Source organism: Ambystoma mexicanum, chromosome 7p, assembly GCF_040938575.1.
Source record: "Ambystoma mexicanum isolate Mex_15411 chromosome 7p, UKY_AmexF1_1, whole genome shotgun sequence".
Lineage (NCBI taxonomy): Eukaryota > Metazoa > Chordata > Amphibia > Caudata > Ambystomatidae > Ambystoma > Ambystoma mexicanum.
This window is the reverse complement of record NC_090939.1, coordinates 899,954,747-899,976,561: the sequence shown is the minus strand read 5'-3', so window position 1 is coordinate 899,976,561 and position 21,815 is coordinate 899,954,747. Positions and strand designations below refer to the sequence as shown.

The 21,815-nt window shown below is 44.5% G+C and overlaps 1 protein-coding gene across 1 annotated transcript in view; it reads left to right on the top strand.

Moving 5' to 3' along the window:
* Positions 1-21,815, top strand: part of VEGFD (vascular endothelial growth factor D) — a 442,197-nt gene that overhangs the window by 316,063 nt on the left and 104,319 nt on the right. The window contains exon 5 of the mRNA XM_069637174.1: positions 10,956-11,056. Coding sequence (XP_069493275.1) covers positions 10,956-11,056 — 101 coding nt within the window. The remainder of the gene's footprint in view (positions 1-10,955; positions 11,057-21,815) is intronic.

Genomic DNA, 21,815 nt, shown 5'->3' with positions numbered 1-21,815 from the left:
ATCGTCAGGTGGTTGCAGTTCTGCGTCAGGGGGCAGGGGCACATTCCGTCTGACGCACATATTGTGCAGCATGACACATGCCATGACGATCTTTGCCACCTTCTCATGGCCATACAGGAGTGCCCCACCAGACCTGCTGAGGCTTCGGAACCGTGCCTTCAGGAGGCCGAATGTCTGCTCTATGACCACACGAGTACGTGTATGTGCACGGTTGTAGTCCTCCTCGTGCTGGTTCTGCGGGTTCCGGACTGGCGTGAGGAGCCACCTCTTCAGGGGGTAGGCTGCATCACCTGTATGTAGGCGAGAATGTATGTGTCAGTCATGTTGTCTGTCCAGGAACATGATGTCCCACCATGGCTGGCATGGAACTGTTACCTTGGCTCACTTCTACATGCACTAATTGATTCACACTATGCAACCAGTATATGCCCATTGCTGCCATGGCCTGTTTAGCATGCCATCACCCTATGTATGCAGAGGGGTTTAGTGCATTGTGAGTGGCCTTCCTCTGTATCCGTTCTCTGTGTTACTCACAGCCAGGTGGAGTATGCATCATCCCCCCCCCCCTTTCAGCCAGGTGGAGTATGCATCATCCCCCCCCCCCTTTCAGCCAGGTGGAGTATGCATCATCCCCCCCCCCTTTCAGCCAGGTGGAGTATGCATCATCCCCCCCCCCCTTTCTGCCAGGTGGAGTATGCACTGGTACGTCATTCCCATGGCCACTTCCATGACATAGCACTCACCGAGTAGCCAGGATCTTGGGCCTGCATGTCGCTCCATGTAGCGTGGTATTGTGGAGTTCCTCAGGATCATGGAATCATGGGTTGATCCGGGGAATCGGGCACAACAATGTGTGATGATCTTGTTGGAGTCACAGACCATTTGCACGTTGATGGAGTGGAACTGTTTCCGGTTGCGGTACGGTACCTTAATGGCACGTGGAACCACCAATTCCACATGGGTGCAGTCGATGGCACCAATGCAACCGGGTATGCTGGCTAGTGCATGGAAACCCACTTTGGTGTTTGCAATCTCCTGGGCAGTCCGTGGTAATGAGATGTGGTCGTCTGTGTGCTTGAGGAGGGCATCGAGCACTTGGATGAGTGTTCGTGAGAATAATGGTTGTGAAATGCCATGCAGGTGCCCCACTGTGTGCTGGTAGGTGCCTGTGGCCAGGAAGTGGAGTACAGCCACTACCTTCAGTAGGGGGGGGATGGCGGTTGGACTTTCTATCATGCTGACGATGTCGTTGTGTGTCATGTCTACGATGGCGGTGATGGTGTCCCTGTCCAAACGGTACAGGGTGTGGATCTGCTCAGCAGTGAGGTTGTTTGGATTGGCTCTGATGCGTGGGATTGGGGGCTGCCTGCGTGGTGGCACTGGCTGTGCTGGTGGGGCTTGCTGGGCCTGCCTTGCCCTCCTTCTCCTCCTGCGTCTCCTCTGTGCTGCCTGTTGTTGTTGTTGTTGCTGTTGCTGTTGTAGTAGCACATGCATTGCTATCAGGTCCTCCAGCCCCAACATTGCTAGTCGTATTGGCATCATTGTGGAGTGTGACTGGGTGTGGGTAGGGGTGGGGTGTGCTCTTTTTATACTCCCCTGAGTCTGTATTGCCTTCACCTGTGCTGTTTCTGTGCACCTGTGGCAGCTGCATTCACTTGAATTGGCCCTTTACGGTTGGTTCGCGATGGCGTTATTTGCACCATGGCGGTAAGGTACTTAGCGGCCTCAATGATGGCGTTAGGTGCATGTCCGCTTGGGTCGGCATTTGCGTGCCTTTCCGCCATGGCGCTAAGTACGGTGTGGGCGGTCGCGTGCGCGCACCCTTAGCGCAGTTTGCGGCAGCGTTAACTACGATGCCGCTATTGGCATCGTAGTTAACGGTCACGGGTCATGATCGGACCTGGCGGAAAACGATGGCGGTAAGCATTTACCGCCATCGTTTTTCGCTTAGCGCCAGGGTCGTAATGAGGCCCAATCTCTTTAGCCGCCATATGCTTACCTGATTTTACCGCCGGAGGTATAATTCATCAACACGCCACATCTTCTAATGCCGCACCTGTGAGATAAGGAGAAAGCAGAAAGTTTAACCCCTGGCATTATTTACCGGACAGTTTTGGGTAACACAGACTTTTATCGGAGCGCTTTCAGCTGTCAATCTTCTTATTGGGCCTCATTACAACCTTGGTGCTAAGTGCACCAACTTTACCACCATGGTGTAAACTCCGTTTACACCATGGTGGATGGCGGATTTACCGCCCCATTCCAAGGTGAGTGGGGCGGTAAATCCCCATTTCCCATTTTCCCTTCCCCATTCCCATTTTTGCCCCATAGGGCATAATGGGAGTGGGGAAGGCGCTAATTACGCCGCCGTAAATTACGGCGGCGTAATTAGCACCATGGCAGGTTAGCGCCATGGATTTTAACGCCTGCTAAAAGTAGGCGTTAAAATCAGAATCAGGCGTTAAGGGTTAACGGTGGCGTTAACCCTTAACGCCTGAGTTGTAATGAGGCCCATTGGGTCAAAGCTGCAAGATAAAAGAGGAATTGGACAGGAGTGAATTCCAGACATTTTGAACTCTTACGAACTATATACTTACGTCTCTTCGCCAGGACCTTTTGGAGTCAGGATTCGTCTACAACTCTTCCAATATCTTCAGGCCAGTGAAGTAACTGGTCATCAACGCGCCCCTGCGTGCTTCGCAGAATAGAGGGCTCATCCTTCAAGAATATAAGGTGAGATTGCTGAGGGCGCTTCAGGGGTGATTAGTGGGAAGGACAGTGGGGGTGCTATCACTTGAATCCACAAGTGGCTAAATCTATCTCTCCACTTGTAGGAGAATATTTCTACGGGCAAAGCAGACAAGATTAGGAGGGCAGATCCAGTCAGTCATCGTTGCACTACGCATCACGTGGGTGGAGGCCGCAGCAGTCCGGGTCCGACCGACGCCCCTGTGGGAGCCAGGTGAGCGTAACAATACCTTCCGTACTATCGGCATTTACTTCCGGCGGGGTAAGAGGAGCAGAAGGCTCGGTACCTTCATCCCTCCTCTGGCTAAGCACCCACTCCTCAGAAGGTGGGTCCTCCCGCTCCTCCTGGTACATTTTCCAGAGCTCTGAAATAGCTAACCTTTTCTCCAATTTCTTTCCCGTTTATGCTTCGTGCAAGTATGTGGTCATGTGGTGTAATACTTCTTTTGACAGCGATACCCCTTGTGGCCACGGCATGAACATTTTATCTGCTGTGCCCTTTACACACTCTGCACTGTACTGTTTAATCTTGGGCATATGTATTGTCAGTGTTCTGCACATGTGCATCAGTGGAGTGACTTCTCCCATTGCGACAAGTCTCAATTGACTGTCAATACTTACCAATGGTTACACAAAAATACGTTTCAGAAAAATAACAAATATGAGCACGCTCCAACACTCACCACTCAAAGCCTCTATTTCTGAATTATCTCAATCTACCCTGCGGTCGGCGCCGACAATGACCCAAGATAGATAATAACTTTTTGTCTCTTCTTAACACAGTCTATCTTTGTCGCTCTTTGACACTTTTTCAATTCATAAAATTCACAAACAGACAGACTAGTCGACTTTACACATATCTTATCTTAGTACGTACTCCTTTTCTCTCGGCCCCTAAAATACTCCGATTGGAGTTTGCATCATTCCCTCTCATAGACCTGTCTATGCGCAGCCTAATTTTCTGACTCCTTCTAAAAGCTCCTTGAGCTCAGGAAACTGGGCTCTGTAATGCTCCTCGTCATTTATCTTCTAACGCTCCTCATCATACATCTTACACAACCCCCTGTTACTTTTCTGTGGTACCAAACCTGTCCCCACAGTTTGCCAGTCCCCTCAATCTACTCACCATTCACCTTTCAGCTCCAGACCCTCAGGATCATCCCATCCTCCAAGTGGCCGCTGTCACCTTCGGTCCGCTCAGCGCCTGTGGAAACCAGGGGGGATTTCGTCAAAGAGGGACCCGTCCCACCTGTATCGATTTTCTTGAAAGAGTTCTATATCGGCCACTCTCCGCAGGAGACTTTGCGATCCTCCCGCTAGATGGCGGAGGGTGTCCGATTCTCCGAAAGCACCAAAGACCTACTTATCGATGGGCCTGTACCATCCTCCCTTGCTACCACGTGAACCCGGAGGTTCTTTAAGACGAGGTAACACTCTATAGGAGGGATGGGGAAGAAGAAGTTACTCAAACATCAATAATAAAACCGACTCGGGAAGTTAGCACATACTTGGCTGTTTTAATAACAATTATCTAAAACAGGGAGTACAACGGACATCAATGCATGTCTAACAGTATTGCTCTCAATGATTTTAATAAAAAACATGATTATATAATAATTCGTCATCAGTGACATCATACTACATGGCAAAATAAGAAAACGTATGCAGGATTGTGGTAGGGCAATGGGAAACATCTACATATACTTTCTATGGGGTATGAGATTGTGATTCGGTCTCTACTGTCAGGTGGACAACTAAGCGCACCCCAAGTGCAAGTCATTGTCAGTGTCATAAATTACATAACATTTCATTGGATCTTCAAGCTATAGGGCTCTTTGATACGTGGCCCTCTACAATTGGTTGGCACGGTTGTACCCTTCTGGAATATTCCACTCGCTAGCCGCCCGCAAGCTGGTACCCCAGGTCCTGGAGGGTTGGCTTGGTCATGCCTCCCCACCCAATTAGCCCAACTTCCATCATCACTCCTACTGTCTGCCATTCAATTAGTCCTTTGAACTCAGCCTTGCAACGGATCACGATGCCTGAGAATAATAGGGAGTGTGAGCATAGCGTTATCTTCTGGTCTTGGCGTAACTTGCCCAAAGTCTATTTTAATCTGACCATGTGACAGGAGACCACGGTTTGAGCTCCTTCGTTGTATTTAATACTATGTAATGAATAAAACCTGGTTCTTCTAGTGTTTTTCCATTACACCTCAATAGGAGCCCGTGCTGCTTCTTCTGTTCATTGTATCTTTCCATGATAGATAACCAGATTCTTGGCTACCTCAACTCTTGACACTGCGCTAGACCAGCCTTCTCGAATCTTACTTCGCCGTCAGCTGTTTTATTCTACTGCGCCACACTTTCAGCCCTTCTATTCATGGGTTCCAAATTTGCTAAAATACGTCCTGGAACATCCAGATTCTATACACACACATAGCCAGCCTTCATGAATCTTAGTCTACTTACGTTACTGAATCTGTACGATTATAAATGGTTTTCATTTTCTTCCGTGCTCTTTACACGTGCAATCTTCATTCCGCACGTAAAGGGTCACTCTATTCTTTACTTCGTCATCAGATTCTAAATGGTCTATTCACCTTCTCTCTTGTCATCTCTTCTTGGCGTGTCACCTTGTTTCATGTGATATCACCAGTCTCCTCTTCCATCTGTCTTTGCATGCTCTTCGGGGATCTTTCCCAAGAGAGTATCAGCTTTTCGTGGATGCATAAAGAATGGTCTTCTCAATGGATACTTTGCTTCAAAGGCTGCTCGTGTTATGGGCATCATTACAGGTGTCGTGCTGGTCACTATTTCCGGTTCCCAACATATAGGCAAGATAGAGGTAGGACTTTCGGGAGAGGCCTTTGGCCTCCTCTACAGGCGGCCGGCCAGTGAGTGACAGGAAAGGAGGGTGAAGATGTGCCAATGAGGAGAATCTCTGTATTGCTGGCATTAAGGCAGAGATCGTTGGCGGCACACCACTCCTGAATAGCAGACAGACAATCCGAGATGAGAGAAGGAGAAGAGGTGGCCAAGTGAAGCCTGAAAATGAGTTGAGTGTCTTACGCATAGCACTGAAAATTGGAGCAGAGAGCGGCAATGCGATGGGCGAGAGTTGCCAGGTATTGGTTGAAAAGCCAGGGTAAGAGGTTAGACCCCGGGGAACACCGCAGGTAGAGAGATAGAGGAAAGGAAGGACCCAAGTTGGACCTGGGCGGGTTGATCAGAGAGGAAAGTGGTCAGTCAGGCCAGAGCCTGATCAGTGATACCCAGGTAGTCACGGAGATGGTTGTGCAGGATGTATGGTTGACTGTGTCGAAGGTAGAAGAGAGATCGAGTAGGATGAGGACAGAAGGGATGTTAGAGTCAAGGTTGGAGAGCAGGTCATCATGGATGTTCAGGAGAGCACTTTCCGTGCTTCTGGCAGCTCTAAAGCCAGACTGATGGTCATGGAGACAACCAACAGAATCGGTGTGAAGGTTAAGCTGTGAGATGGCCTGCTTTTCCAGGAGTTTGGCCAGGAAAGGAGTGATGGCGATCGGGCTAAAGTTAGCTGGGGAAGAAGGGTCAGCTGTGGGTTTCTTGAGAAGAGGGTGCCCAAGAGAGTGCTTCAGAGGGGAGGCGAAGGCTCCTGGGGAAAAGGAGAGGTTACAGAAATCGGCCAGTGCAGGAGCAAGGGTGTCAATGTGGTCCTTCATGGTTTTGGAAGAACAGGGAAGAACCTGGTTTGATGAGACTTTCATAGATCAGACTTGTCTAGAAATCTTCTCTGGGGTGAAAAGAGGAAACGGAGAGAAAGAGGGTGGGTGGGGCTGCAGCAGGGCCAGAGTTAGCAAAAGGAGAAGGGGGAAGAGAGGGAGGGAACGTGAGGGTGGACAGGATGTCCTGGGTTTTTGAGATGAAGTGAGAGGCAAGGGCTGTGCAAAGGGCCTGGGAGGCGACAGGAGAGGTAGAGACTGCAGCAGGGTTGGCCAGCTCCTTGCAGATTTTGAAGAGTTCGGCCAAATTGTTAGATGCCGCAGAGTCACGGGCTTAGATGTGGGCTCTCTTCTTAGGATGGACAAGGAGCCTGTATTGCTTTTGGAGCAGGCGGCAGGCCAGTTTGTCAGAGGATGAACAAGAGGCCCTCCATTTCCTCTCAGCCTCCCTGCACTTACGTTGAAGGGTAGCTAGGTCAGGGTCGTACCAAGAATTGCACTTGGCTTTGCGCTTCAAGCGGTTCCTCATGACAGGGGCAAGAGCATCAAGAGTATCAGAGATAGAAGAGTAGATCATGGAAAGGGCTTTGTCAGGCTGTGATTCAGCCAGAGGAGGTGGGGGGGGAGAAGGTAGCGGTGAAAGCCTCAACTGACACACGCTTCATGGGCCGGATGTCCGAGAAGGTAGGTCACAGTGTTGGGGTTGGCTTAGCCTGGTGTAGATAGGGAGAGATGGGAGGAAAGGAGAAAGTGATCACTCCAGGAAAGAGGAGTGGTCAGAGGGATGGAGAGGGGGAAGTCAGAGGAGATCAGGACAGCAAGCGTGTGCCCTGCAGAGTGAGTCGGGCCACAGGGGAGAATAGAAAGGGAGAGAGAATCACAGAGGTCACAAAAGAGTACAGAGGAGGACCAGGGAGCATCTAGATGTACATTGAGGTCACAAAGAAGGAGGAGTTGAATGGTTGAGGACAGGAGGGAGGAGGATAGGTCTGCCCACTCAGAGAGGAATGAGGTTATCTGACCAGGAGGCCGATAGATAGTAGCCACAGTAAGAGAGTGGCCAGAAGAGAGAGAAACCCTGCAGACAAGGCATTGGAAAGAGGAGTAGGTCTGCATGCGAATGATAGAGGTAGGAATCCACTCAGGGAAGATCAGGGCTACACCCTCTCCAGACCAGGTGGGTCTGGGTGAGGAGAGGATCTTGTAGCCGTCAGGGAGGAGAGCGTCAAAGCTTGTGACAAAGCTGGCCATGAACCATGTCTCAGCGAGACCAAGGACATTGAGGTCGAGTTCTTCCAGGATGCGGCTGATTTCAGAGGAATGTTTGATGGCAGAGCGAGAGTTGAGAGTGGCAAGATGAAGAAGGTTGCCAGCCTTAAAGGACTTCTAGGGAGGGGTACAAATCAGAGGTATGCCCTGCGGAGGTGAAGAAGGAGCCTGGGGGGGGGGCAGAAGAGGAAGTAAGAGAGGACAAGGTAGCCATGGGGGGCTAATGCGGGGAGGCAGGGAAGCAGGAGAGGGGAGAGAGGGGACAGCAGGAGATGAAAGGAAATTGATGAGGTGAAGGAAGCGTCTATCAAAGAGGAGGAGATTGGCCTGAGGGCCTTGGACCATGACGGTGTCATTTAGGTAGACATTAATGATGACCTTAGAGGAGTCGAAAAGGGCCATGAGGGCTTCCCAGCGGGTGCCACCATTAATGGGAGAGGAGGAGAAAGGACAGAGCACAGAGATCATATGAAGAGTCCATAGATCTGCCGAAGGAACGAAAAAGAGGATGTCGGTGAGGGTCTGTCTGGAGGAGGTGCTGGTGTAAGTGTCAGTGTCAGTGATAGGGAGACCAGGGTTAGAGGCCAAGATATCCTTTTTGAACTTCTTCCTACCAGACTTAGTGAGAAGGGAAGGATAGTCAATGGAGAAACAGTTTCAGAAGATATGAGAAACGGAAAGCGGCATGGGTGAGGTAGAGATAGAGGACTGTGTAGCAGGGGGGAGGGTAAGGGTAAGGACAGCGGGGCACTGTAAAACAAGTAGAGCGCTGCAGTCACTGGGTCAGCCGGTTACAAGAAAAGCAAGCAGCACAAGCAAGGAGCACAGCAAATTTGCAAAAACACAGCTAGAGTTGATTTTAAGCTATATGCAAAATCACACCTAGAATTGATTTTAAGCTAAATGCAAAAACAGCTAGATTTGATTTTAAGCTAAATGCAAAAACAGCTAGATTTGATTTTAAGCTAAATGCAAAAACACAGCTAGAGTCTAGCCATTTATTGTCTAGTACATACATTCAGCTCATACATTTAATTTGAATATTCTCACCATCACAATGTCCTAATGAAATACCTTAATACAATCAATATTTCACAGAAACATAGGAAGAGATAGGATATCTATGCAGCAATTTACCCTAAAAAGGAATGTAGATCTTCATCATAGTTATGTCCATGTGGAGTCTTTGTGTTCAAATCAATAATGCATTTAGTTTTTATTCTTCTAAGGGTCAATTTGTGATCCCATCCCAGAGGGTGGTGTTTCACATGTTTAAAACCCACAAAAGAGAAACATTTCAGGTCTTTATTGTGTACCTTACAATAATGTTTAGCAATCAGGTATGATTGCTCCTCATTTATTAAGGCTCTAATATGTTGTATGATTCTTAATTTAAATGTACAAGTGGTACTACTCACATACTATCTGTTACACGAGCACATAAGGGTGCACACTACATAATCAGTCTCAAAATTGAAGGTACCCTTGATTTTAACTTACTTATCCATCACTGGATGTATGAGAAGATCAGTGTTTTAGCATGTTTGCAGGCTTTACACATCATACATTTATGAAAAACACTACATTTTTGGGTCAACCATGTTTAATTCAAAGCACTTTGTTTTTGACATAAAAAACTTGGAATCAACATATCTCGCAAAGAAGTTGATTTACTATGTCCGAGATTAATTTCAAGATCTCTGTCATTACCAAATGCCAATGTTTCTTGAGGACTGACCTAACTTTCTGTGATTTATCCTCAAATGTACTAATCATCCTGATTGTTTCCGTTTTTACAGCTATATTCTGCTGAGATTAATTTGCTTGCTTTATTTTTGTCTTCTCCTTCTTCGTTACCAGTACGTTTTCTCTATGCATGTTACTGGCTTTGAGAACTGCTTGTTCAATAACCTTTTAAGGCTAGTCTCTGTGTTCAAATTTATGTGCTGTAATTCTGGATTGAACCAGGAAGTGATCATCCTTAGAGCAGTTTCATCTCATATGGATAAAGTCACCATATGAAATACTCCACTTTACATTTTGTGGATGGTTCCTCTGGGCATGTAATAAGGGTTTAGAGCTAGTGGGTTTTCTAAAGAGACCGGATTAGTTCTCCCCATTGTCCTCATAAATGATCACATCTATAACAAATCTAATTGCTCTTTACTGTATTTATCTGTAAATTGAAGATTCAGAACATTATATTGAGAATGTGCATGAATTCCTGCCATTTGGATTTCTCACCATTCCAAATAATGAAAAACTCATCAATATACTTTCACCACAGAATTATTTCTTCATGTATATTCAATATTAGCTTCTGCCCAAACTACATTTACTTTCCACCAGCCCATCATTAGATTGGCATAAGCAGGAGCAAATGTTGTGCCCATAGTCATTCCTAGCACTTGCTGGTAATAGTTACTATAAAAAAGAAGATATTATTAAGGCAACATTTTAACATTTCAATTATCATCTCAGAGGATCACCCATTTGATTGTTAAACATATGTTTTGATTTGTATTATATGTGTTTTGTATGTAAATTGAGAATTATGATCATTTTCTTGTGCAATAAAGTGCCCCGCAAGCCAGCCTTTCTAGGAAAAGAGCACTGCACATGTTGCACTTTTCCTTTTCTTTCCCTTACCCCGTATTAACCAAATTTATGCATAGGCTTTGGACACTGCCACAAGAGGTATGTTTAATTTCTGTGTTTCAGCTCTCTTTAGCGACACACTTTTAAATGTATATTTGTAATTTTCGCTACAATTTAAGTAATTAAGGCTTTGTTGGAGTGCTGCAGCTCACAGTCCACTGACTTGTTCTAATTTAGGCATTTTTGTGCATATGCATTATATTTATCTTCTTATAAATGTTTAAAAGAATTGTGAATTGCACAAGAGTGACGGCGTGTCACAAATTTGCTAACATGTCTTGTAAACAATTTTCTGGGGTTTCAGCTATACAAACAGGCACAGCAGCTTCCTCTCTCCTGTTTTGCCCACGAGTCCCTAGGGACTTGCCTTTCTGCCCCCACCCAGATTAGGATGCAAATATACCCAATAGGGGAAAAACAACAACACTTCTTCAAGTTTTATATATAGGTCCTGAGGGCAATCATAGGGGTGAAGAGAATAATGATTCATTTGAAGTTACCTAGAGTCATAGAATGTATGGTACACTGCAATTCAGTGTTCCTAGTTTCATATCTATTATGTCATATTCCACTCTAGGTGTCCTCATGCAGCTAAACATTGTCCCATTGGCTGGATATGGGAGAACAGCAGATGTGAGTGTGTTATGCAGGAGAATCCCAACAAAAAGCCAAGAGAAGGTAAATGAACCATATATCCTTGTCCTGTACTTCTAACATAAATAAACAAAAATGACTGTGGCTTTAAAAATAAATGCCAGCACAAAAGGAGAAGAGAAACATGCATTAGATTTAGAAGTGCATAATTAGAGGTGCATAATTAGAGGTTCATAATTAAAGAGAGCATACTGTACATAGTGACATTGCAATTTACACTCACAATAACTGACCTTTTGGTAAAAAAAAACACAAAAAACATCTATGTATTTTACAAAAATGAAAGTATTGCCCCTCAATACAATGCCAAGGGGACTTGAAAAATGGGTTAAGAGGAGACTTCCCACTCCAAAACAGAATTGCTGAGCAGCTTGTGGGGGGTGGTGGAATGGACCCCCTTTGAGGCACAGAAGGGGGACCGGGCACATCACAGCAAATGCATACTTGCGAAAGACTTTTGCTATTATTTCAGTTTGATTATTGCAGCCCGCTTAAGAAGTGGAACCATAAATATGTGATAGTAAAGTGGTAGTAATTAGTAGCCTCCCCACAGTGGGAAAGGGAAGTCACGATTTATGAGAATTTTCATGGCTTGAGAAACAAATTTGGCAAATCCGTTGTGCAAAGGAGCGGCATTGGGTCGTTGTTTTCTTTGCAGATTGTCTGAGGACTGTGTTCAATAATATTGGTCCGTAGGCTGTGTTAGTCGGATAGCGAGAAGGCAAGATGTGGAAATCTTTGGTGTTGTTGGATGCAGGTCAGAAGTACTCATTGCCTCTGTGCCGATATGAAAATCTCTGTTTATGATCGGTATGGACCAGAGCAGGTTAGTCGTATGAGCAGTTTCTCATCAATGTTCTCTCTTGGTTCGCAATATTCCTATCTATTGATTTACAAAGATAACTCAGTTTCATATCTTCTACTATGATGAGCTAACAGTGTTTTATAATCATTTTCTCTTGATTTACAATCGTTGTATCCATTTGCTTTCAAAGTTTAATCTATTTCATATCTTCTACTGTGACGAGTTGGCTGTGTTTTATAATAGTTTTCTCTTGATGCACAATTTTTTCATCCATTTAGTTTCAAAGCTAACTATTTCATGTCTTCCACTGTGATGAGTTGGTTGTACAAAATATGGATTCTCTGGAGTCTCCCCACACCTCCTGTTCGCATGGGGTAACCTTCTTTCATGGCGGGGAATGCAGTCGTAGGGTTTCGCCCTGGCGTCTCTCCTTCCTGCTGGGTATGGCAGATGCCGTCTCCTCTCTCCTTCTTGTAGCACTGCCGTACTTGACTGCAATCACAGACTCCTGGTTTTTCTGCGTCGTTGGCGGTTTCAGTGATGTTCTTAGGACCGACTGTCCATCACAGATTCATGTCTGTGGTCTCGCCACCACCTCTGCTTGTGCTTGTGTTCTGTTCATGTTGATTTCTTGCGCCCCACAATTGCTGTGACTTTGGCGCCCCCCCCCCCCCGAAAAGCAGCTGCAAGCGAGTTTGAAACTTGTAGGTTTCTTGCTTTCCTTTTTCGTCTGGTGTAGTGCGGCGGGGGGCCTTCCGCAGCCTGCAACTACGATCCTCTCTCTCTCTCTCTCTCTCTCTCTCTCTCTCTCTCTCTCTCTCTCTCTATGTCTCTCTCTCTCGCTCTCCCCCTCTCTCTCTCATCTTCAGCTTCTCTAACTTCACTCTTCCGAATCACATCCTTTAACACATGTAGTCCATGGCTCGACCAGCCTGAGGGAGTTCTTAATGGGAACGGGAGTCCCTGTTCCCTAAGAGGGAGTCTCTCCCACTGAGGTCCCACTTGCCTCTACCCGTAGGAAGGGAATTGCGCAGCAAGCTCACCTCCCTAGCCTCACAGGAAGGGGCTCCCCTGTGGGGAGAACGGACAAATTCCTTTAATTCGTCACACTGCCCTTAAAGGCCAGGATTTCTCATAAACTCGTAACCATTGCACACAGAGCATTATATAGCAAATCTCCCCTTTATTCGAAAAGAAATATTAAATGGAATACCTCCTGCCGACTACTCAGATCTATACAATGCACATCTCTTGTTTTCACTGGATAAGAGCTTTTGGCTGCTCCGGGACTATCTGTGCCGCTAAACTTTGGAAAATCTTGCCAACATAAGTCCACTGTATAGAAGATTAGTAAGTATACAGTAAATGTGTCAAAAATCTTTTGTTCATCTCTCTCCCCGCTGGTAGGTGCGCTGAGTTACACTTGAAGTTGAAGCACCTCCTTCCTTCCCCCTTTTTCCCTCACTAGAATCAATGGGGTAACAGGAATAACAGTAATAAGATGACCTAACCATTTAGCATTATAAATCCAGCATCTTGTCGAAAATAAATAAGAAGTGCATTACTACATACAGTAGGAGGGGTACCCCAGTACGTTGCACAGCACTAAGGAGCCAGAACAGGAGGTGCAGCTTGAGACATGCATAGTGAGCATCCGTGCCAGTTCAGGCCCTTGCTTTGCCCTACTTTACCTCCTTTTCTGCTCTTGTATGGATCTTGGAGCCTAATTGGCAGGGTCGAACCCCTGACCCTCTCCTGGAGGACTGGAGGGGATAGGGCACGATGTGCCGATTGAAGCTGAGCTGAGTCGAATGAATGGAGGCTGCTTTATCATTTCTCATTGTCAAGTTCTTCAACTCTCTAATTGCTTTATTTGTACTTTTAATGATGTTTTATTGTCCTTCTCTTGAAATGTATTCCCAATGTTACACCTGCTTTGATAGCAGCTTCCCATTGGCTTTCTAAGTATTTGGTGGTGCCTAGGTGGCCCAATGTTTGTTCACTGGGTGTGGCTTTAGCAATCTTTTTTCTTTACCCCTTACACCATTTCTCCTTGCTCAATGTTTTGTTTAGATAGGGCGATGTTTCTTGCTCTGTTGTCCATGTGCCCCACCTTTCCTGCCTTTCTATCATAGCATTGATAGGCCTCAATGCCTTGGATGTAGGAGTCCTCATGTGCCGACTGCCATAGTTTTAGCACCTATTTACATGTGTATAATTGTATTAAACTCAAGCAGAGAGAGGTGAACGATGAGGGGCTAGCACAAGGACCTGCATTACATTTTGGTGATGTTGCCAATGCTTGTCTACATTGACATTGGAACTGGAATTGACATGGGCAAACTAAAGACTGCTACTCAGTTATCCCCTTCAGTCAAAGGTAGGAAAATGCAATATTGCCTGACCGTATTGGAAGCTAATTCCCTGATCGAGGAAAAGGAATCCCTACTTACCAACCTAAGTGAGGATGGTGCTAACAGCAATCACAAATACAAGGAGTGGGACCAAAAGTCTCGTATAAGCAATTACAACAACAAATGGATCTCAGGGAACCCATCAATGAAAGATGATTTGCCAACAAGTCCTCCATTGTGTTCTGCATTGTTGTTAGAGGCTCCAGTGGAAATGCAAAGCTCCAACCAGGTTGTTCTGAATCAATACTTTTCATCTAAAGTAGGGGCTTGGAAAAGGGAAGGGTTTCCCAAACTTCCAATCCCATTTGTGTCCAGCCTCAATCTGTGGAACATTGAGTTTAAGGCTGCTTCTGTAGAATTAATTATAATCACCCATAGGTACAGTCCGCTTGAGTCGGTGAGTGACTAATACGGGGGAAGAGTTCAGCTAAGCAGAAAGCATGGCTCAACTGGTTACGGCACCTCGCATGAAGAAAATATTAAAAACACCAAGTTTGCCTTTGCTCTTCATAATGGGAGGATGAGTGTTCAGCCTATACTGAGCATCCCGACAAATGACACGAATAATGCAAATATCTTTGCCAGTTGCAACAAGATCAATGAAGGTAATTAACAAATGCATTACAAGATAAATGGATGTGGTGAGTGTAAGATATTAGTCGATATCCTATTAAAAATGCAGACAGAACTGAGAGTTGAACTCATGGACTGAAAGAACTTGTTCTAGCAAATATTAATGTACAGTTGCCAACTAATGCCCACTCAGACCAACATGGGGCATCTATGAGTGACACAAAAGGTGGATTACAAATGATTTCTGGTAATTCAAAGAGCAACCCAATAAAAGGGAGGAATTGTGGTAATAATAAAAAATGTACAATCAGTGATAGATCCGAACTCAAAAAGCAATCCCCCTGGGATAGTGATAAAATAAGCTGTTACGAGTAATACAATGATTAAGCTGTATGGCTCCTATCAATAGAAGCAATCCTATAGCAAGATCTGTGCATTCCTCTTTCAATTATATGGAAACCAAGATGGAAGAGAGGAGAGTTTCTCACAAAACAATGTTTTTATGGTAGGAGTCCCTGAGATGAAGCTAGGTATATGCAACTCTAAAGATTGTTTATCTAATAAAGCGACCCTTGGTAAGACATACAAAGGGGTGCCTCTCTATTATATGCCAGCATATTGTAAATGTGGAGAGGACGGCAGATACAATAGGTTTGGTATTTACTATCATAAAACTCACACTGGAGAGCGGTGAAACATTGAGTTTAGAACTTTACCTTGATCAAATATCAATAATTAGCTCTGTCCCCGTACCTTTGTGAAGACAAGGTACACTATTGATCACACAGTGATAAACACGCGATGATCTGGGTTGCTCATCAACACTGGCACTGGAGAATGTAATTGTCTTAGACTGAGAAGCAATCCTCCCATCTGCTGATTCAAGCCAGGGTCCAGCTCTATTTAAACCCGTAATCGAAATGTTAATAATTGGGGCAAGGCATCTAGCTAGGTTACATAACAAATTGTAAGATGGTGAGTGATGCTCATTCATTAAACCGCATAAAATAATGTGCATTCAGGAGACTTGGATAGTAGACCCTGTATTTGCGGAGGGCTTTCTGGCATTGTTTGTTGCTGCATCTACAGGTGCACATCAATGGTCTAGAGGAGGGTTTCTAGTATGGGTTGCAGCCGTGTTTTATCAGCATACCACAAAGTTACATGTAGAGTCTGACTTGTCAGAATCAACTTAATAAAGGTCTGTGGTCATCTGCAATATTCATCTCATACTTCATTTTACAGCCACTGAGTCACAGAGCAATTTGCCTTTGAAATTCAATTAACTCATGCAAAGCCACAAGGTGAAGGATATATAAGTACTAGGGTACTTTCATTGCCACTGGAACCTTTTCCCCTATTGAATGTATAACAGAAAGTGGAAGACGAGGTTTAGGGTAGTCCCTATTATGCTAGTACACCATCTTACTAATATAATAAAACACTAAAATGCTAGTATTTTTACCAATGATTTTGATTCCCATTGTTGCAATGGGAGGTCAAGAGGAGATTCACCAACTGTACCCGCTCGCCAATCTATATATAAAATCTATGGTTATGCACTATATTATTTTGCATGTTTTTGTTGATGGCGTATGGGCAACGTCAAGGTAATACAATTACATAAAAGTGACCATGACCGTCTTGTCCATATTTGGAACATTGATTTATCAGCAGGGTGAAGTCCCAAGGCACTGTCAATGCTGCTCTGCCAAAAGAAAGAATAGGCAGAGTTAGAATTCCTTGGGAGAAAATCTAATCCCCATCAGCTTTGAAGAACTTGCACGATAATTTGGCAACTTCTGTCAGGAATATCAGGGTTGGTTGAACTATCCCCTCCTTCCTCCTCACCTGAATCGTCTGTGGACCTTTCCTGTAGTTCCGGCCTTCTTCCAGGACTTCTTCGGGTCTGTGCTTTATCGGTCTTCCTTGCTTCCTTCTTTTGACGTAAGAAGGGGCGAGCTCCCTGGGATGCCACACTGTCGGGTAACTAGGGAACACGAAAGGCGGGGACTCCCGGGAGCCGGCTCCTAAGCAGGGAAAAAGCCCAAAAGGGCAGAAAAAACCCTGCAGCAATTCAGTGGCAATGAGAAGTCCAGGCGAGCGATCCTTCAGCGTAGAACAGCACAGTAGAAGGGATCCGAGAAACAGCTGTGGTAAGTGCACCTGCAGTAGCCAGAACGGCCCTCAAACAGCTCCAGGTAGTATGGAGCTGTAAACGCCCAGGATATATGGGAGTAGAAGCACGGGCGAGGGTAGACAAGCTGAAGGGCCGAGAGGAGAGGGAACGGAGAGAGAGAGAGAGACCAGTACGAGTTGTACCAGAGCGAACAGCCAAAGGGAAACCAAAGAAGGACGGGACACGGGAAGAAATCACAGGAGGGAACACACGTAGGAGGGATACACCAAGCGTTACCTTCCAGTCGGGAGAACACAGTGAAGGTGCAACGCGAGGAACGCCACAGTGAGCCGGCTGTAAGAAACGCCGGTGGCCATCTTGGAAAAAACACTAGAGCGGTGCTCCCAGACGGCCGTCAGACGTGGTGGAACAGTCAATGGCGTCTCCATAGAGAAAAGAAACGCCGCCCGACTGAAGTCATGACAACTTCTCTGGCAATTTAGCTATAAACAAAATGTATGAACGTTAGCCACCAATGTTGTCCATCATATTTTGCCTTTTTTTGATTATAGCTTCGAGTTGTTGAGGCGCAAGACTTGTTTGATAAGGAATGTAAGCATGCAAAAAGTAGGTTGCTTGAAGTGGTAAAATAAAAGCCTCAGCCAAACTTAAATGTGAGGTGTAGACCTGCAAGAAACCATAGAAAACTATAATAGCCCCAAAAAAGAGTTTAGATACAGAAAAGAAATGGGAATCTCTCGAGATTATAGTAAATGACAAGAACCACAGAGATGTTGGCATTTACTAACCATAGGAGATAAAGAAGTACAAACTGCTCGGCAGCGCCACATTACATAACTTATCCCGTATATTCATTTTGAAGGCCTCTACAAAAGCAAGCCAGTGCCAATATCAGTTGCCAAGACTGATAACAAATATCCTGGCAAGTCTAGTGATATGGAGATTATGTGGTTTACTAAAGAAGAAATGAACTCAGGGATAGTACCCCAGAAATCCAATAAAGCTCCTGATAGCCTAATTACTGACAGTCTGTTTATAAGTAAAGCCTCAATTAGGTCCCATTTTTAACTAGGTTTTGGAATGATATTAATGCAGGTCTTGACTTCCCAGATAGCTGATGAAGTGCTGATGTTGTTCTGATTTTTAAGAAGGTAGATTGTTCAGAAACTACCACCCCATAAACCTAACCGATTCTGTGGCAAAACTATATAGTAACATTTTTACTGGGAGGTTTGGAGGCGGGCCATTGATTACAGTATTGTGATGATGTGCAGGCTGGCTTTAGGAAAGGTGTCTCAACAATGATCAATTTTTAGGCCATTTTTATGGATTAAAAGAAATTGTAGTTTTAAGAGCTCAAACATAGAACTGCAGACAGCCTTTGACACAGTGTGCCAAGATCTGCTAAGAAATGTTAGGGTCATGAGTACTGACCTCTATAATAATAGTCGTGTGTATGTTATGTAAGGCTAATAATGGAACAGTCCGATGCGGGCCCACATGGGAGACGTCAGATAGTTTCTCTGTAGATCTGGGAGTCAGTCATGATGTATTTTTGCATTCATAAATTTTTCTATTGTTCTTTCCAGTAGTAAAATAGAAAAAGTTGCATTTTTTGACATTCTGGGGGTCCGGATCTCCTAAATGATAACTGGTGTGGCCAGGTAGTGAAGAGAACTTTAGTTTTGTCCAAAAAGGGTGGTGGGAACAATTAGATTTGCAAAACGTTTTGGTGACCATGCTATTGCATCAATCCTAGAAGTTTATTGTTGTAAATTATATCTACATCCCTATACAGAGTTGAGATTTGGGATGTTTGCCCCCTCAGACAGTTAAGGAGATTGGAGAATTAAATACTAAAGACATTACTGTCGTTCGTCCCTCAGTGCATGCAACGTGCCGCTAAGACTGGAACTGGGAATTTGAAGCATAGGAGGAGGCTAGGCTGACACCAGTGTTGTACCTGATCAGAATTTGGAGTGCTCAAGCTCTTAGCACATACAGGTGAGCTATGGAAGATGTATTTGGGTATCAGGGATCATTGGCATTACCATAGTGTGCATACAACAATGAAGATGAGTGTAGCATTGGGTATGGAATATATATGGAGCAATATATAACAAGTATAATAAAAAGCTAGTAAAAAGGGTTTCTAAACAGCAGTATAATGAAAGAGTAATTTTGAGTACTATGAAGAATTCTGTAACAAGTGAATTAACCGAATTGTACCAAGAAGTGAAAGGCTGTATAGATTTACAAAACTATTTAGACAAAGTGCAGAATTTCTCTGGTTTTTACCTATTTTAGAAATTGAGGCTAAGGGTTTTGCTTTGAGCTGAATTTACTTGAAGTGGAAAAACACTGATATAAGAACAAATTGTTGTCAATTCTGTCCAGGTGCTATAGAAATTGTTGACCTCTTCCGAATATTTTGTCCCAGATATAATTCAATGAGAGGAATGTATCTTGTTATGCTGTTTTCCATCAGTAATGTAACCTCTTCTAGTGAAGTAATCCTAATCTGCCATATCGATTATTCATATTTGGTGGCTAACAACACGATTCCATTTTTATTAGGGTTTGGCTTATTACAGCAAAGATGGAGAATGAGCTATTTAATCATACCTGTGGCATACACGCTAATCACTTTAAGTCTAGCTGTTCAGCTTTATAGTTGGGACGTGCCCAACTCAAACATTGCATGTATTTGTGTTATCTTCTAGGAATGAGAGATCTCGGTTACTCATATAGATGTATGAAGTGTTATTGGCAAATGTATATTCCATTTGTATGTTGTGCTTTTAAATTGGTTTTATGAAGTATAATCTGTCAAATAAAGCGTGATTGATTGATACATAAAAACTAAAAACAAGCAACTCCCTCATAAACCAAAAATTCTAATTTGGTTGCAAGATTGCAATTGGCAAGGGAGAATTAAGAAAGAACAATCCAAGGGCAGAGCATGGTTATATTTAGATGCAGTGAGGGAGAGCGGGGGGGAGTGGAAAACCAAACAAAGGTGCTTCTCACAAAAATGTATTATGTCCTTGGGCCTCATTACGAGTCTGGCGTAACACTTTTCCGGCTCCTGACTTCCCGGTGCCACCGGAACATTACAAGTCCTGGCGGATCGGGAATTCAGGCGCCATAAAATGTTAGTCCCCATTCCCATTGAGCCCCATAAGACTCTGTGGGAATGGGGACACGGAAGCACTGGCACTGTTGCTAACAGTGTTGGGGCTTCCGTGAAAACTCTGTGGGTGGGTGTCGTTGCGCCCGGCAGGTCAGACCTGTCGGGCGCAACTGCCCCCTTCCAAGGGTGCCAGAAAGGTGCGACCGGCACCCTTATTTCCGGACCGACACACTTGTAATTAGGCCGCTTGTGTCGATTGTGACTGATTCTGATGATTCATACTATTTTATGGTATTTTTTATATGATCCTCTGTCGTATTTATTTCTGTATAATTTAATGAATTGTTCTATACTATTCGAATAAGGTTTATACACACGTCTGTGTGGGGCGGGGGGGTGGTTCACACACCTAAAAGCAAAAGAGATGTTGCCATCAAATGCATACATTCAAGTAAGCATCTGTTTAGATTTGGGAACAAAATGCATAGACCCTAAGAGAAAAGCATTGTACAACATGTAGCTGCAGCTTATACATGACATGGAGCAGCATAATATAATGCAGTGTAGCATGCTAAGTCTTATAGAGCATACCATTTCAAAGCTGGGAGGGCAGAGCATAGCACAGCCAAATAACAAAACCATGCCATAGGTCAGCATACAAAACAATGATGTAACCCAAAATGCACTGTATTGGTAATATGTCCGATTAATATATTAGAGTTATTGGCGATACTAGAGTTGGTGAATATTTTGGAGGCTCAAGGCATAAAATCGAGGACATCCCTGAGTGAGAACTTAGAAACAAAAATAAATATATGAGAGCATGCAATTTAAAAATGATTTAAACGTTTGGCACACTGTGAACTGGACTAAACATGGATAACGATCAGGTAGACTTACTCTTCATCACAGAAACTCGGCTCTCTGAGGATCAGTGTCCGGTCATCCATGAGACTATCCCATCAAACTTCAAGATTTTCTTTGCTAATCTCAACAGTAGGATAGGAGGTGGCATTTCACTGGTGCACAGAGACTCCTTTCTAGTCTTAACGCCCTCAATCAACATCATCCCTGAATTTGAATTGCTAGCTCAGAACTGCTCCATCTCACACACAGTTGCAAATAAGCTTCCTATTAATCTAAAGACCTGCTTCCTACAGTCTGCACTTTCCGAACAAACTCACTGACGTTGCCTTCATCCAGGCCGTAGTTTGCCAAATACTATTTGGAGATTTCAACATCTGGCTCAAGAAATAATACTACACTATTGCAAAGTCACTTGGCGTAAACCATTCAGCATTATGCCGCAAACAGATAGTTAAGAGTCCCACCCACATAGCAGGATACACTATGGATGGCATTTTATGTTCTGAAAGCATAACCATCAAAAGAGCCACCAGCCATGACCCCTCCGTGGAAAGTGCCACAAACGTGCCATTGGAACTAAATGGCACCTATTGTGGGTTATTTGGGACTTGAAAATCAATTCTTTAATCCTCCCGGACAATACCTATTCATATTTTTTCATTCATTTTTGTTTGTAAGGCTTTGGTACTTCCTTATTTAATTTCACAGACTACATATCCCATGGTACACCTTATGGCAGTTTTCATTACCTGGCTATTCCCATGCAGCAGTCCTAGAACTACAATCCCCAGAAGCCTTATAGATTAGTGGCTACTTCAGCACAGGGTGGTCTGTATTTAAGCAATGCAATG